The sequence below is a fragment of the Paroedura picta genome, chromosome 5 (genome assembly GCF_049243985.1).
Source record: "Paroedura picta isolate Pp20150507F chromosome 5, Ppicta_v3.0, whole genome shotgun sequence".
In the NCBI taxonomy this organism is placed as follows: domain Eukaryota; kingdom Metazoa; phylum Chordata; class Lepidosauria; order Squamata; family Gekkonidae; genus Paroedura; species Paroedura picta.
This window is the reverse complement of record NC_135373.1, coordinates 84,959,533-84,976,630: the sequence shown is the minus strand read 5'-3', so window position 1 is coordinate 84,976,630 and position 17,098 is coordinate 84,959,533. Positions and strand designations below refer to the sequence as shown.

Below are 17,098 nucleotides of genomic sequence, written 5' to 3'. Positions count from 1 at the left end.
CATTTCAGAAGTCATATGGTTATCTAAAAGAAAACAGATATAGTCATCATATCCTTCTATTTCAGTTGATTTTGAATATGGTTCTTTGGCTTATGTTTGGAATATTGTATACTGTATTCTCTAACCATAGTGTTGAGCTTCTAGCATTTTGATGAGTATAGTCTAGGGATAAGGTGTCTATTGCCATGGATATCTATCAAGTAGGTTACAGCACAACAGGATCCGCCACCACCCTTGTTGGTGAGACAGGGAGGTAGAGCCAGGAGCACAGATAAGCAGAAATTATTTTCAGCCATATTTCTACTCATGCCCTTATGAGATCCAGAATTCCAGAGTCCAAATGTCCAGCTCCTCTTCACACTTGTAGCTCAATACTGCTTAGCCCTTTTTGTCCAATAAGTCTTTACAAATCTGAAACTCGTGTTTTTCCCAAAATGAAATTTGCATGTAAGAGGTGGGGGGGAGATAGGGTGCCTTCCTAATAGATACCCCCTCCTTCATATCCTGTGGACTGATTGCAGTGATTATATCGATGACACAGCCTTGGCACAGAAGACTGTAGGGGGGCAGCTTGCTATCAATGGCTAGAAATTGGTGCTGAAGGGACAGCTCCCAAGCCACGGTCCTAAACGGAGAGCTCCTGCTGAACGGCTGCATTTCTTTTCACCTTGGGTTGAGACAAATTGAAGAGTCCCTTGGATGAAACGGCGCCAAGTCCTTTTGATCATTAAAACCCATTCTGCTGACATTCTTCCCCCTCCCCCAGGGTTTTGTGATGGCTCTTCTCCCTCGCGATGCTAAAGCTTCTCCTCTGTCTCGCAAACTGACAGGAGAGAGGTTTCCTAGCAGCAGGTGGGGATGGCTTTTGTGGCTTTCAGAGCTGGTAGTCAGGGGCGCTGGAATGGCCACCTGAAGACGGGAGGGGGAAAGGCTCACAACAAGTAGTTCTTAGCTTCCTCCAGATGTACACAGAGCGGCTGGCTAGGAGTCTGACAGCAGCTGCGAAGCAAACAGCGCTTGCTCTGTGAAGAAGAGCCTCCTAAGGTATTGAGGACGGAATGTGATGGGTGTGTGTGTGTGTGTGTGTGTATCGGTGTGTTTGCGTGTATGGGGTGGGGAATGATCACAACCCTCTGTTTGTGGCTCCACTTGCTCTCCTTACCTCCCCATATATAAACCTACAGGTCAAATCTTGCGAGGCTAGCGAACGTAGGAATTCGCTGCCAAGGTTATGCGATAAGGGATCCTGTAGGGTGTGCCCGCTGCTCTCGATTTGCTGGGCGGGGGGGGGGGGGGGGCGGCGGCGGCGGCGGCGGCGCAGAGTGTTTTTATTAGCAACCAAGCCTTCGCCTCCTGTCGGTTTCCCCTACTAGCAGACGGGCAAATGTCACATCTCTTAATTCCTGATTTTCGTTCGGGCCATTTGATGGAACAAATCCAGGAAGCCTGGGGGGGATGAACGGGGCTTGGCGAAGGTGACTACTGAGAGCTATGAAGGAGAGGCGGTGTTATTTCGGGCTGAGCCTCGACTGTGTTGGGAGTGGGGGGTGGGCGCTCCGAGGAAGAGTCCAGATCATCACAGGCGGGGCGGGGGGTGGGAGACGAGAGGAGAGCCAGAGGAGAAGGGAGGAGAAGCCAGATGATGCTCGGCGAGGCAGAGGCTGCCTTGGAGAATGAGCGTGGCCAAAGGGGACTGCCCTCCGTTCGCCCAGGGGGAAGCTGGACGGAGCCCAAGGTTTGTTCCAGGGTTGTCTGCACAGCAACTTTCTGATCGCTGGCGCGTTTGTCCCCGTTTCCCCGCCAACTCCAAGAGGGGACGGGGCGGGGACCGGCAGGGGTAGGGCACAGGGCAACACAGTCTGGCAGAAGGCGGGAAAAGAAGTCGGACTTTCTGGGTCAGGAGCCCAGGAGAGAACTGCCAACGAATGCGTGGACGTTGGCAGGAGGCCCTCCCTCGACGGCCGGGATGGCCCCGGTGGCCCCCGAGCTTGTGCCTTCTTCTGCCCATCGGGGGTCCTGGGCGGGAGGCAGGCAGCCCCCTCTCCGTCCCTTCCCTCACGGCGGGCGGCCTGGCCGGCGGGCGGGCGAGAGGGGCGGATGTACCAGGGCTGCCCTTCGCTCCCGGCGGCCCCGGATTAACGGCCGGCCTGTGGCTTGTTGTGTCTCTGCTTCTTCTCGCCCGCAGTCATGTCTGAGCCACAGGGATGGGGAAGCTCGAGGATAACGAGAGGGTGATCCTCAACGTCGGGGGCACCAGGCACGAGACCTACCGGAGCACCCTCAAGACCCTGCCGGGCACGCGCCTGGCTCTGCTCGCCTGCCAGTCCCAGGGCGAGTCCCCTGGCGGCGGGGGAGAGGAGGCGCCCGCCCTGCCCCTGCCCCTGCCACTACCGCTGCCCCTGCCCCTGCCGCTACCGCTGCCCCTGCCCCTGCCGCCGCCGCCCGCTCTGCCGCTCCTGCCCGCCGCCAACCCGGGCCCCGCGGCAGCCAATCCGGGCGTGGGGGGCGGGAGCGGCGGCGGCGGCGGCGCCAATGGCGGCGGTGGCGGGAAGGGCGCGTGCTGCGAGTTCTTCTTCGACCGCCACCCGGGCGTGTTCGCCTACGTGCTCAACTACTACCGCACGGGCAAGCTGCACTGCCCGGCCGACGTGTGCGGGCCGCTCTTCGAGGAGGAGCTGGCCTTCTGGGGCATCGACGAGACCGACGTGGAGCCCTGCTGCTGGATGACCTACCGCCAGCACCGCGACGCCGAGGAGGCCCTCGACATCTTCGAGGCGCCCGACCTCATCACCGGCGAGCCGCCCGGGGAGCCCGACGACGACGACGACCTGGCCGCCAAGCGCCTGGGCATCGAGGACGTGGGCGCGGTGGGCGCCTCCTCCTCGTCCTCCGCCAACGGCACCCCCCTCGACGGCCACGGAGGGCGCTGGAAGAGGCTCCAGCCGCGCATGTGGGCGCTCTTCGAGGACCCCTACTCCTCCCGCGCCGCCAGGGTAAGGGGGGCGGGCTGGCGGGCGGAGCCCGGGAGGGCAGCAGAAGGGCGGCCGGAGGACAGCTCAGCTCCACACTGCCGGGAAAAAGAGGGCTATCTCCAGCATTCTCCCATTCTCTGACAAGTCTGCCCCACATGGCCAGGGAGGACCCGGTCTGGGTGTCCTCAGGAGGCTGCAGTGGTAGGAAGGCCTGGAAAGGGCATGGCTTCTGTATTGAATGCAATGTGTGTATACCGCTTTTCTGCCATGGAGGTTTACAATGGAACACTTGGGAAAGATCTCAAATACAGATAGCTGCTTTCCCATGAGCTCCAGGTCTTGGCCTCCTGGTGAACCAAGGGCTTGCAGTAGCTCCAGGAACTGCCTGAGCTGGTTTCCCTCCACCTAAGCGTGGCCTCTAAGCTGGATAATCAGGTTTGATTCTCCACATGCAGCCTGCTGGGTGACCTTGGGTGAGTCACAGTCCTGTTAGAGTTGTTCTCTCAAAGTAGATCTGTCAGAGCTCTCTCAGCCCAGCCTACCTCATAGGATGTCTGTTGTGGGGACAGGAGGGGAAGTCAGTTGTAGGTCACTTTGAGATTTCTCCAGGGCATTAAAAAACAACTCTTCATGGTCCTCCATAATAGTCATGTGAAATAAGATAAATTATTATTTCTGTTATGGATGAACTGTGCCTAAGAGACTGGGCTGCTAAAACAGATGTGAGATAAAGTGCTTACCTGTGTATTTGTTCTATGTCAGCGTGTCATGTTCAAAAGCACTTAGCGTGTATGTTGGCTTGATTTAAATATAGTGCTGGCTAAGGCAAAAGCAGTCTCCCATAGGGTATTGTGATTGCACAGTATCTTGTTCAAACAGCACTGTCTGTGCCAAACACTTAAAGTGTATTCCAGATTAAATAAGGAAATCTAATGGAAGGGCACCTTTAGTTTGCCAGTCCTGTATCTGAATCAAGCCTATTTATTTAATTAGGATGCTAGCAATAGGCCTGGATAGGCAAGCTGTTGGTACATTATATGTGGATGGGCTAAGATGTCTGAAAAGTGCATTTAAATATGACTGGGCACCCTTGGAATATTTACACAACATAACGCTTCACCTGGTTCAGCCCCGATTTGTTGATAGTCAAGTAATGCAATGTGACTGCCATGAAGTATGAACTCAATGCTTTCTACAAGTTCAGCTTGCTATTAACCCCACTAAAATTCCTAGCTGTATGTGTCCATGTGTTGGCTTTTTAAAAAAACTGCCAAGTGTCCAACTTAAAGGTAGCACAACCTTGAAAAGCAGCTGTGGAGGACAGACATGTTTATAAAAGCATGGACATCAGCATGTGAGCTCATGTTTAAACCAACCCATTTTTTTTAGTGAAAGTTATATGTGTTAAGTTGGGCACATTACAGAAGTTCCATGGAAATGTTTTGTGGAAAAGTAGAACTTCTGCAAAGTTAGTCTGCTGTTTGAAGCAAAAAGCTGGCTATGTAGATTATGTAGAACATGCAACTGATCAGCAGGAACTGGAGATTTTGAAACCGCTGCTAACCACCAAACTAAAGGGCTGTCAGGATGTGCCCAGGGAATAACTGAGTATGCTCCTGGTTTTTCCCCCCCAAGGCCTATACTGTATGGAAATTTATCTTGTTAGTATGGACAAAGATGAATTGCCTTTGTGTTAATGTAGCAAGTTTGCAAACTGGGTCACTTTTATTTTGATGATTTTATCATGCTTTGTCATCTTTAGGTTTTTTTCATGCTCCTAGAGTTCTTACTATTTTTTCTTTGTAGAAGGAAAACTGATATGTAGTGAGAGTCATGGCCATGCTGAGCTGGGATTTTTACAGAAGGATACATACTTCTATTCTTCATTGCCTATTTGCAGTATCTCTTTGTATGTATAAGAACAAGACAACTTGTTACTTTCATGCATATGCATCTTTTCTTGGATATAGTTTATTTGGATTCCTGTTTGGTATCTATAACAGAAAATACTTAAAGGTGACCCAAGGTGACTCAAATTCAACGCAATAAGTGAAACAGAAGATAGAACTTGATTTTTCTTCTATCCTCTGAATAGCCATTGATTTCTCAAGGTGATTTGTGATAGACATTTGGGTGCAATATAAAACCAAAGGAGCATAGAACTGTATTAGGTTACCCTGGTGGGACTTTAATTTATTTTGTTTTAGACATATATTAAAGTTTCTGGTGGCAGTAATCATTTGACAATCTATATCCTTTCATCTTCCTTGCTTTCTGTTTGATGTGCTTGTAGTCAAAGTACTTGGCATTTTTCATGTAAGAAATACAAGGGTGTTTCTGGGAGTCAGGAACAGAAGGTAAAAGTATCTATTTTTTCATGGGTTTGCCAAAGTACATGGGAAGTATCCATCAACAGCATTTGGATGACTGGTAGCACTGGTATGATTACTTTCCATGTGGTCTGATAGACCACTGTGGGCTGAGAATGCAGATGTTCTCAGTGATCAGTATTATTCCCAGTATGGTGTAGTGGTTAAGAGTGGCAGACACTAATCTGATTCTCCTCTACATGAAATCTGCTGGGTGATTTTGGGCCAGTCACAGACATCTCAGCCCCATCTACCCTACAACATGCCTGTTGTGCAGAGAGAATGGGAAGGAGATTATAAGCGGCTTGAAACTCCCAGAGGTAGTGAAAAGTGGGGTATTCTTGCATTACAAGGTTGGGCTTCGCCAGAACCCTTTCCTCTTAACATTTTGATTTGTTGACTGAATGTGCATGTAGGTGACAGAATGGGAGAAAACAGGGCTCTTTTGAGCTGCGTCAGAATCCTACAGTTAATACAAGTAGATCATGCCCCATAGGTCCCAGTGTGTTATCAGTAATTAATAATGCAGATATTTTCAGTGATGAAATTGTTATGAACATTTCCTAAGAAAATAAACAAGGAAAGCTTCTTTGCCATTATGGTAAGAGAAGCCTGTTTTGTTTGCTGTTCTGACAGGCCTACAGGTGCCAGGAAAATAACATCTAAAATGATGGCCTACCTGAGAATCAATCCAACCCTTTAAACCCATCAGCACTGGGTGGCCCCCCTCTGTAAGGATATATATTGAAAAAGAGGCAGCAGCTTTTACATTGCTTTTAATAATTTATTTAACTGTATTATCAGACTGTTTTAAACTTGTGAGCTGGATATACAGCATGGCATATAACAACAACAACAATATGCTATCAGCTTTCAGCCATGACTCAGTAATTGGAAATGATTGCTTATAGTACAGTAAGAGGGAAAGAAGACTTTAACAATTAGCATACAGCCCTGTTGCTAGTTTCTAATTATGTATTTGCCTGTGCAAATACTACCTGAGGACTGTAATCTGTTAGAAAGCTGGCGCAGTAGCTGGAAAGGCTAGTAGCTAGAGAGTTGGCTGACACCTGTGGCTTAATAAGTTATGAATACAAGAAAAATTGACTCAGTCATTCTCATACTTAGTGTGTTTGAGCTGATAGGTGAAAAAAGGTAAAATAAGAGAGATTTTTCTTGCCCAGCATTTTTTTTCTCTAGAGCTGCTCTGTCTACAGCTCTTCTTGTTTCCATGGAAACAGGTCAGCTTCTAGTTTCTTGTTTTCATTGCAAACATTGCCATTGCCATTTATTAATCTTAAAATAATATTGTCCATTACTTTGATATTAACATTGTACAGATAATCTGTGCTGTCATTTCTGAAGATAATTCTGTGTGAACATATGTGTGCATGTCCAAATTCCGCTACAGTGGATTAATCAAAGAAACACCTCCAAGTCGTGATTCAGTCATAATTTGCATTAATATAGCTGGGAGCAGAAGTTGGCAATGAATTGTAAAGCTCCCATATGCAGCTTCTGATAAAAACAGTGCAGGCTTCCTTTTCATCTGGAAAGGCTTGTAGACAACATTATGTTCTTTTCTTCTGTGGTTAAACAGAAAGACTAATCTTGCATATTTCAACACTTGTTTATGATTAAATATTTTTAAATAAAAAATAAAACTTATTTAGGAATAGCTTCTCTGTGAAATGACAGTTGCAAAGGATAAGATGTCAAGAAGAGCTATGTTGCCAGAGTTCTCAGTGTTGCAATGTGTTATAATAATGGGATAGATCAAAAGGGAAGATAATTAGAAGGACTGGAAAGCAACCATGTGCATCACTCTGATGCCTATAAATGTAATGCTGGATCCTTGAATTCTGAAATTTTGTTCCATCCTCCATAATCATAATATTGGAAGTAATATTATAAGAGTGTGTGGTCATTCCAGTTTTCATATCTAGCATATAATAAAGGACATATGTATGTATATTCCATGTTGTACTAAATGTGAAAGGAACGCACCCAGTAAACTTACCCTTTCCCTAAGCCCTACAATGCTACTTCTGTGACTTATTTGCATTTGATTTGCAGGAGGGTATAAACAAGGCCACAGTATAAACAAAGCCACAGCTTCATTATTTCCTGACGGGAAGGTTGGCGTAGCATGGGAGAGGGAGACTGACCTAGCAGTCAGCAGACTGCAACAAAACCCTCAGAGTCCAGAGGTGCCCTGGGGATCTGCACCATTCCAACCAGGTGAGCAGATCCCCTTGCCTACTGAAGCCTGCCCTAAGGGAAGTGACCTGTGTGGGGGAGCCAACTGGTGTCCACCTCATTTGGCTGGCCTCAGGTTGCTTGTCTATAAGGCCCTGGCCTCCCAGCCAGGTAAGCTGCACTCGTTTACATGCCACCTCTTATGGAGGCCCTGCATCCCAGGGAGTCTGATTGCACACTGAACTCCCTGCCAACAGGCTCCATCACATGCAAACTCGCAGCTGTGATGAAATATTAACCATGAAACATCGACCTCAAACGCTAGAACAAGGCTGTTTCCACATCAATATAGGGTGGATGGGAGGGAAGCTGCTCTGCGGCATCCTGGGCAAAGAGGCTGGGACCCATGCATGTGGCACCTTTATAGGTGCTACGGGTCCTGCCTACCCACTTAGACACTGTGCACATGTGCATGCACACCTCAAGCTGTAAAGGGCCACTGGGACGGTTGCATCTGCCTCCAGCTAGCCCTCTGCAGCATCAACTGGCAGCTGCTGTGAGTCTTGGCTGCGCATTGAACACCTGAAGCATTTCAAGCTCTCTACATTAAGATGTATTATTTGTATATTTCTGCATAGATGATAAGGAGAATTAATGTGTGGACTACTTGTTAGGCTGAAGGGTAGCAGTTGATGCCCTTTTCAGGGTATCTGCCTACTGTTGTTGTTGTTGTTGTTATTATTATTATTATTATTTAGATTTATTTCCCGCCACTCCCAAATGGCTTGTGGCGGGTTACAGTGTCTTAAAACCCCATTAAAACTCCCATTAAAAGACTTAAAATATCACAGCATGGCGGTACAATAATAAAATCCCCTTCCTACCCCCCTTCCTAAAAAAAGGGGGGGGTGGAGGAGAAGGAGGTCAACGGTGTTCAAGAAGAAGCCCGGAGGAGAGCAGTCGATGTACCACAGCAGCCCCAGCCTCAACCATAGACCCGGCGGAAGAGCTCCGTCTTGCATACTGCTTAATATATCAGCAACCAAGAAAACATAGTTGGAGCCTGCCTTTCTTGGTCCCTTTCACCATATATGAATAGAAGCCATTTTATTAAAACATCTCACATTGTGACTAGTTAGCCAGGTAGAGTGCTGTTTGTGGTGCTTAGGTCCTAAGCATCATTGGGATGCTTCAGACAACTGTTCCCAAGTGGTGCTAAGCCTTAGGACCACTTGGGAACAGTTGTCTGAAGCATCCCAATGATAGTATAATGGAACTTCAGTGGCCCAAATGCTTTTATTTGAAGTAATTTGGGAATGAAAAGTCAGTGTATATTAAAAACAAATTTCTAAAAATACAGTGCATAAATTCAAAGCTGTTAGCATCTTTCTTTTGGAGAGTTATTTGATAGTAATGCAGAAGTGTAGTATCCAGATTATCTTTCTACATAGTTATGTCTTTATCCCTTGATTCCTGACTTAAAGAATGTCTGAGATGCTTCCTAATGTCACTGTGCATTTGGTTTTCATGCTGGCAGGTTAATTCGTTGCCTGTTCCTATCATGGACAGAGCCTTCTGCAGTCAGCGGGGATTCCACTGCAATCATACAAACCTACTTTTAGCTTTTAAAAATTAATATTGGAAATTTTGGTTTTAATTACTTCTCCTAGGGTATTTGCCTGTGATGTAAGCACACACACAAGGAGATCCACAGTATATTTATAGCAGAATTGTTCTTTCTCTAAGAAAATTTTGATCAGCCTGGCTGATAACTTTCTTCTGTTTGCCATTTGAGTTATAATCCATTTTTCTGGTTAGCTAGGAGCTAGGAGCATGGCTGCTAGCTGTTTCTTGATTAGATATTAGATATTAAACTAGCAGGAAACCTGCAAGGATTTGTGAGGAGCTTTTCATTTCTCCTGTACCCCTCTCCCCACACTTTCCCCTCTTGCCTTGCTTGCTTCTATCCCTTACATCAGTGGTCTCCAACCCGCGGGCTGCAGCCTGGTGCCGGGCCGCGAAGGCCTTGGCGCCGAGCTGCAGCTCCCTCTTCCCGCCCGCCCCCGAAGCGAGAAGCTCGCCAGGCCGCAAGCAAATCGGCCGCCGAAGCAGCCGATTAGCTCGCGGCCCAGCAAGCTTCTTGTTTCGGGAGGGGGGGGAAGAGAAGCTTGGCGAGCCGCAAGCTAATCGGCCGCTTTGGCAGCCGATTTGCTGGCGGCCCGGAGGGGCCGGGAGAGGGAGCTGCGGCCGCCGGCATAGCGGCGGCGCAAACGCGCATGCGTGGACTGCCGCGCACGCGCCGGGCGCAAATGCCGGGCGCAAATGCACATGCGCAGCAGTCCGTGCATGTGCGTTTGCGCTGGGGCAGCCGCGCATGCGCGGGGCCCTGGGCCACCCTCTCCCGCCACTCCGGAGCACCGGTCCGAAGCAACCGGAAGGACCACTGCCTTACACCGGAAGGACCACTGCCTTACATCATCAACCAGTTTATCTGCCCTCCTTTTTGCCTTTTCTGTCTTCTATCCACTTAACTACCTTTTCCCCTTTCTTGAACGTTTCCTTCTTTCCCTCCCTTCCATGTTTTTGCCTTTCCCAGAACTACTCTCTTTATTGTGGAATGGGTGAGAAAGGGTGTGAAGAAATAGTGTGAATTTAGAGTAGCCTATTTTTTCAGTAATGGGGTTCCCAAAACATCTTAAGTGAACTTTGTTGTTAAACCGTGGATGGTCTGGACAATGGGCCTTCTGACTTCTCTCACTTTAACATGTCATGCCACTCACTCTGAGTGAACCACTTATGCTATATTAGGTCTTGTTCTAAAGTGGCCACTCCTTGGAACATCTCCCAACTTTCGGTTGTGAGCATAAAAGCATTGAACTAATAAATATGCACTTGATGAAATGAACTCTGACTCACAAAAGATTACGCTGGAATGGATTTTGGTTGTCTGGAGGGTGCCATTGGCCTCCTGTTTCTTTAAACATATACGAGCAGCATGGCTACCCATCTAAAACTTTTCTTTATGTAACATTTTGTTTGATAGTGTGCCATTGGCGTAACAGCAGCTGGTGGTTGGCAGCAAGGCCTGGATAAGAAGCCCACATAATTTAGAAGCAAGTGCTGGGAGTCTGTATTCCCTTAGGAGTTGGAGACACAAGACCATGGTGAATGCAGGGAATGGCTGGAATCAGAACTATATAGGTGAACTAGCACTAGGTATTCCTAGCCAGCAGTCATGTACCTACTGGTACCAGCTCTAAGCTTATGCTGCCTCCAGTATGTCGATATTCAGGATAGTGAAAACCAAAGTTGACTGTGAAGCGCTCCAAGAAGACCCCCACTAACCAGGTGAGTGGGTGACAAATGAAGTTCAGTGCCGGTAAGTGTAAAGTGATGCACATTGGGACAAAAAATTTCCAACCAAGTATAGGCTAATGGGGTAAGAACTTGCTGAGGCTGAGAGGAGAAAAGATCTTGGGGTCATAATGGCTAGCTTAATGAAAGTGTCAACCCAGTGTGCTGCAGTGGTGAAAAATGCAAACTCTGTTTTAGGGATTCTTAGGAAAGGGATCAAGAATAAAACATGTATAGATCTATAATATGGCCTCATTTGGAGGGAGCTGACAAAGATAAATTATTCTTCCTCAATCTCAAGGGGATCAGATGAATCTGATGCACAGTAGGTTCAGGACAGATGAAAGAAAGTACTACTTTACAGACAGTGATTAGAATGTGGAATTTGCTGCCAGAGGATTTAGTGATGACCACAGGAATAAACAGCTTTAAAAGGAGGATTAGATTCATGGATGATTCATCTATTTATTTATCAGTGGCTATTGGCCGTGGTGACTGTGGGGAACCTCCACATTCAGGGTCACTACTACTCTGAATCCCAGAGCCAGGAGGCCAAATCAGGGGAAGGATTCAGCCTCTATGCCCTGTCGTTGGCTGTCCAGAGGAATTGGCCACTATGTGAGACAGGATGCTGGACTCACCCAGCAGGACTCTTCTTTAGTTCTTAAGATTGTGGTATTTCTATTTTGAGTTCTTGAGCATCAAGAATCAAGTTTTACTTTCATATTTATTGCTAAAATGGCTGACCTGTCTTTATTTAGTTTTCCTTTAACACAATAAATATACATTTAGGAGCTTGATTGGTCTTCTTCCATGATAAGTAGTGGCACTCAGAATCTTTGGTAAGGGTCTGAGCATTGATCCAAAGGTTTGGAACCTAACTGCTTGGTGCTATACAGCTATTAATAGTACAGCATTATTGCTCTTCCTGTCCTGAGCAGCTCTGACATGCAAACACCCTTTTCAGCAGGTGCAAGGGCTAATGAGTGATGAAGGCAGTAGTACTATTAGCTCCATGGCTGATTCCCAGAGGGCAGTTTACCTGAAGTTGCCATCACTGACTGATGCAAGAGCTCTGGCAAATCTGCGTAATAAGTCAGAATTAAAAAAAAGTTTGTCAAAACAGATACAAGCACGCAGGTCTGTACATGTCTGTGGCATAGGCCTGACAAAGCTTAGTGATGTTATCTGCAGCCACACTTCAGGGTTTGGATGTCAACAACAATCAATGTGTTCCCTGCTCAGATATTATGTAGTGCCCCAAAACCATTCTTAACTTTGATTGTCTTGAAATGGATTGTTATCATAACTAGTTCATTCTTTAATTTGATTGAATATTATAGGTCACTTAAATGCATTCTCTACTAAGAGTAATTCCCTTCCCTAGATGGATATCATCATTTAGTTTGGCTGTAGATTTATTGAGGCTGATTGGTTTTATTTGATTTAAGGGAAATCTGAAAGATTGGTTTATATGGTTATAAAGTGGATCGTTCCTCTACATTTCAATCAGCACGAACTTTTAGAACTTGCTCTGTCTCTTAGATGCTTGCTTTAATTTGCTAATATTACATTAACAGAAGTATCCTTAAGGAAACAAAGTGGCACACATCCATTGTTGAGATGAAAGCCTATAAAATGCATTAACTTTGTATAAGGAGCAACTTAAGATCATTGCATTTATTAAAACAATATTTTCTTTTGGTTTATAGGGAAGATATTCAGTCAAAGTGCACTTTGTGTTTTCTGAGAGTTAAAGTTATACCAGAGTTGTTGCTGGTGTATCATTATTCAGATGTTGGGATTAGACAGTGGGTCAGGTCTGGGGTGGTGGAAGTGTTTTGGATGATAGCTAAGCCTCCGCCTCTTCCCCTGCATGGTTCTGATGCAGTTTATTTCTATGCTGGGATTATACGTTTCTGATGCCAATGTGATAGTGCTGCTTGGCAACAACATATCTGCCAGGCTTTGTTGCCCCCAAGCTATTCAGAGGCAGGTTTTAGGATAGGATTTTCAGTCATCCAAAATATTAAATGCCTTGCTTGAGCCCAAGGATTGTTTCTAGAGCTTGTAAAAAGGTGTAACTGCTTGATCTGGGTTTTTATTCTCTGGACTCTCAGGTGGATTCTCTTGACAATTTCTGCTTTTAAGAAGATACAACTTTTATCAGGGGATTTTGAACTGTGGTGAAGATATATTGTGTTGATTTGTTGCACAACTTTATTGGTGTTTGATTTTTGCAGTTATGATAGTAATGTAGGAATGTCTACAAAACTCTTTTAAAGAGAAAGTGTGTAGGCCTTCATCAATCTTGTAGAGATTGACTTTGGGAGAAGCTTTCAGTTGCATACTGGCAAGTTTCTTATACATGCTTCCTGTTGGGGCATGGGACATAGAGCTGCTGAGGAGCCAGGATTAAAGTGTTTGCATTATTCTCAGTATCTTACAAGTAGTTTGTGGATTAAGAATTGCCTAGTGCTTTCTTTTTCTCTTCTACCTATCCCTGTTAATTTTACCAAAGTGTAAGTATAAAACCCAGGATATCTGAGTGTTAGGTTTGTTTGGAAGCTGAAAGAGATGTAGGTGTTTGGTGAGCATTCAGATATTTTTAAAATGTTGTACACTCATTAGACCAGGGATTCCCAACCATGGGTCAGTGAACCTCTGGGGTTCTCTGGAGTTCTGAAGGGCGTCTGTGGAAGCTCTGAAGTGGTGTGGTATAGGGGGATCTGGGCTGTGTTCTCAGCTTCTACTCTTTGTTCTGTTTTACATGTGGCAGAATTGTTGTAGTACTAGTACAGGTGGGGGAGGGAGTAAAAGGAGTGTGTGGGTAGGGATGTCACTTCTGGGGGCATGGTAGGGGGCATGGCCAGCAGAAATCACTTCTGGGGCTCATTGAAGTCTGAAAAAATTATCTCAGGGCTTCCACCATGGTCAAAAGTCTGAAAAAGCCTGCATTAGGCATTCCATGTAGTTGTCTGATCCAAAGAAAAGAACAAGATCTATGAAATACCATTTGTTAACACCAGTGTAAATAATTCAGAACAGTATGCAAGCATTGGACTGAATTTTCATTAGACTGAAAAACAAATGGGGAGGGGGAAAATGATTTTTCAGACTTGGTCTGTTTTTGTTTGCTTATGTTTGGAGCATCTGTAGAGAGCATTTAGGTACAAAAGTTTTCAGACAGCCTTGAGCTATATGGGAGGGCAGCATAAAAATCTAATAAATAAATAGATAGCTAGATAGATATATAGATAAATAAAAATATACCTTTATCTTTTTTGAAAGCTTGTCAGTTTGAGTGCTGTTCTTTGCAGCTTTTGGCACATAACTCTCCAAAGTTAACTATCTTTACTTCTCACCCCTCTAGAGGTGACAAAGTGCAGCAGTGTAGTTGACAAAGGCATAGTGGCAAGTATATCCTTCCCTGTACAGATGAAACTGATCAGAGATCACACAATTTTGCTAATTTCACATTTAAGGGACTTTTTTGGACTAACAGCAACTGGGGTGAAGGCTTGGAATGTGCTGACAGGCACATAGATTCCTGGCTTTCCGCTCCTCTAGAAGTAATTTCCATCCCTGGGAGAGTTTATTCCTGGGATTGTAGGACCTTCATGTATTAATAGCCAAGCAGGCTTGGATGCTGCAGTAGGATGGCTAACCAGCCAAAATTTCTCCTTTTTTTCTTTTATATCAATGAACTTTCTGCTCGTGGGAGAGGCATCATGGAACAATTTTGCCCCCTTCCCCACTATATCTTCCCAATCTGCAAGGCTAGTAGTCCACATGGGTTCGAATTCCCAGGTTGGAAATGGCTGCCTGGGAGACCATAAATCTAGGAAGATGAAATCCTCATATAAATCTTGCATGACCCTTGCTCTGCATTCAACTTAACATTTACCAGCTTCACTGCTATTCATAACAGCTTTTGTACACAAATCTCCAAACATGGGTAAGATGTGCATCTAATATTATGTTTCCCATAAAAAGTTTGCACACCCAACAGCTGAAGAATTATTCTAACTAACTGAAATAGGATTGAACTGAATAATGTATGGATGCTTATCTGCATCAATTAAACTATAAAGGTAAAGGTAAAGGTATCCCCTGTGCAAGCACCGAGTCATGTCTGACCCTTGGGGTGACGCCCTCTAGCGTTTTCATGGCAGACTCAATACGGGGTGGTTTGCCAGTGCCTTCCCCAGTCAATTAAACTATAAAACCAATTAAACTATAAAACTGGTATTAAAAAGAAAAACTAGTGGATTACTGCAGAGTTCCTAGTTTCTGTGTTTTGTTTTGATTTTTTTTTCTTAAAAGTTGTTTTAACACGTTTTTTATGTGGTATGGTGTTTAATTAAAGAATTATTGAAGGACATCATGTCTTTGTCGTTATAGTATAATATTTAATATACAGAAAACAGCATTTAGAATTGCTTTGGGGCATAGGATGGATATATACCCATTAAGATAGGAAATAAAGTAATTTAGCTTTTCATTATGATCCACTGCTTTGTACATTGTATTAGCTGTAAAAGGTAGGATACCAAAAGTGAATAAGTAATAACCAAAGTTGACGCTTTATCACTTGCTTTATCACAAATTTCTTAATGACATTTTTTCTTAGAAATATACATTAGCAGCTTGACTACCTGTACGAAAGTGACCAAGAAAAAAGATTTGTCCAATAATGATTTTTGTATTTGCAATATAGTTCTTGTGTATTTTTAAATCAATTGACTAGAAGCTGCCTATGCATGTTTTGTTTGTTTGTTTATTGGTATGTTGCCACTCTTGTCACAGACAGCTTCTGGTGGTTTACAACAGAAGTGAAACAACAGGATTAAAATATACCTCAATAAATTAGCAAAACCAAAAAACCTCCTGATCCTCTTAACCCCCTCCCCCAAACAGTCAACTGACAACCCAGGAGGATATAAATGGACGTCATCAAATAACAGAGGAAGGGACCCTTGACCTAAGAACGGTACACTCCTTCTATCTGGGATGGTTGTCTTCTTCCACTGAGCACACAGCTTTGGGAGGGACAAACATGGAGTGGTGAAGGAGGTAGGGGACACCCGCCTAGCCAGCCAGGTCAGCTGAATCAACCATGGCAGTCAGTGGGGTGACAGATGGCAGACAGATGATCATAAAATCGGCCAAGTTAAGATGTTCAAATATTTGGGTGTTGTGTTCCAGTATTCCGGATCCTGGTCTTCCCAACTGCAACAGGCAATGGCCACTGCACAAAAAACTTCAACAGGCATGCTAAGATTCTTTTTCACGAAAGGGGGTTCCCATATACCACATACTCTGGAGGTTTTTGAAGAAAAAGTTATTGTTCATGTCATGTACGGAGCTCAGGTGTGCCTATATAAAAACCATTCAAAATTAGAAGCAATTCAATCAAAAATTCTGAGAATGGTATTTGGGGTACCCTGATGCATATGTAATGCTCTCCTATGACTAGAAGCGGGACTTGTTCTTTAGAAACCCATGCCTGGCTTCAAGCTATATATCTGTGGTTAAAGGTAATTTACAATCCCTCTGCTATAACAGCATGAAGCTCTGTAGATATGTTTCAGTCAATCTGGTCGAAAAAGTAGAAATTGCTTCACATTGGTCTATCCACTAATTTTCTACTGAAACTCAGACTCCAACAGGCCAGAACTTTAATTAAACAAAGATTATGGGACGTCTCTCTACAATAGGGTAGAGCCCAATTGTACCCTACTATCACAGCAGGAAATTTCCATAAAAACTTCACCCCAGCAAGATACCTGCATTTTTTGGATTATCCAAAACAGAGTAGAGCTTTCAGTCTTGTTCAACTCAATGCCTTTCCCTCAGCTGTTACTGAACGAAGATATGCCTGAACCCCCTATATTCTACACCTATGTTCATGCCCGGTGGAAGTAGTAGAATCTATAGAACATGTGCTCCTGCTATGTAGCTTTTATCAAGACATTCGATCCCAATATATAGTACCAATTTTGGTCAGACATCAAGGCAAAATAAACAGCTATTACATATCAATGTTCCTTGTTGATATACACAGATATCACCTGCAAAGTAGCAAGATTTTGTGCCATTGCCTACCAAATTAGACAGAGAAATATGCCCTAGTATGATTTGCTTTAAATATTGATAATATTTTAGTTTCATTTTAAACTGATTAGTTATTTTGATTAATAT

General features: G+C 44.7%; 1 protein-coding gene across 8 annotated transcripts in view; it reads left to right on the top strand.

Annotated features, from left to right (window-relative positions):
- Window positions 1–522: 522 nt before the first annotated feature.
- KCNC2 (potassium voltage-gated channel subfamily C member 2) overlaps window positions 523–17,098 on the top strand; it is a 78,504-nt gene continuing 61,928 nt past the window's right edge. For 7 of the 8 annotated variants that reach the window (XM_077338841.1, XM_077338839.1, XM_077338836.1 and 4 more), the window contains exons 1-2: window positions 1,596–1,735; window positions 2,186–2,993. In XM_077338841.1, the coding sequence (XP_077194956.1) occupies window positions 2,205–2,993 (789 nt within the window). In that variant the 5' untranslated portion in view covers window positions 1,596–1,735; window positions 2,186–2,204. Of the gene's footprint in view, window positions 1,045–1,595; window positions 1,736–2,185; window positions 2,994–17,098 lie in introns of those variants that run through there. The other variant, XM_077338835.1, reaches the window with a different exon arrangement.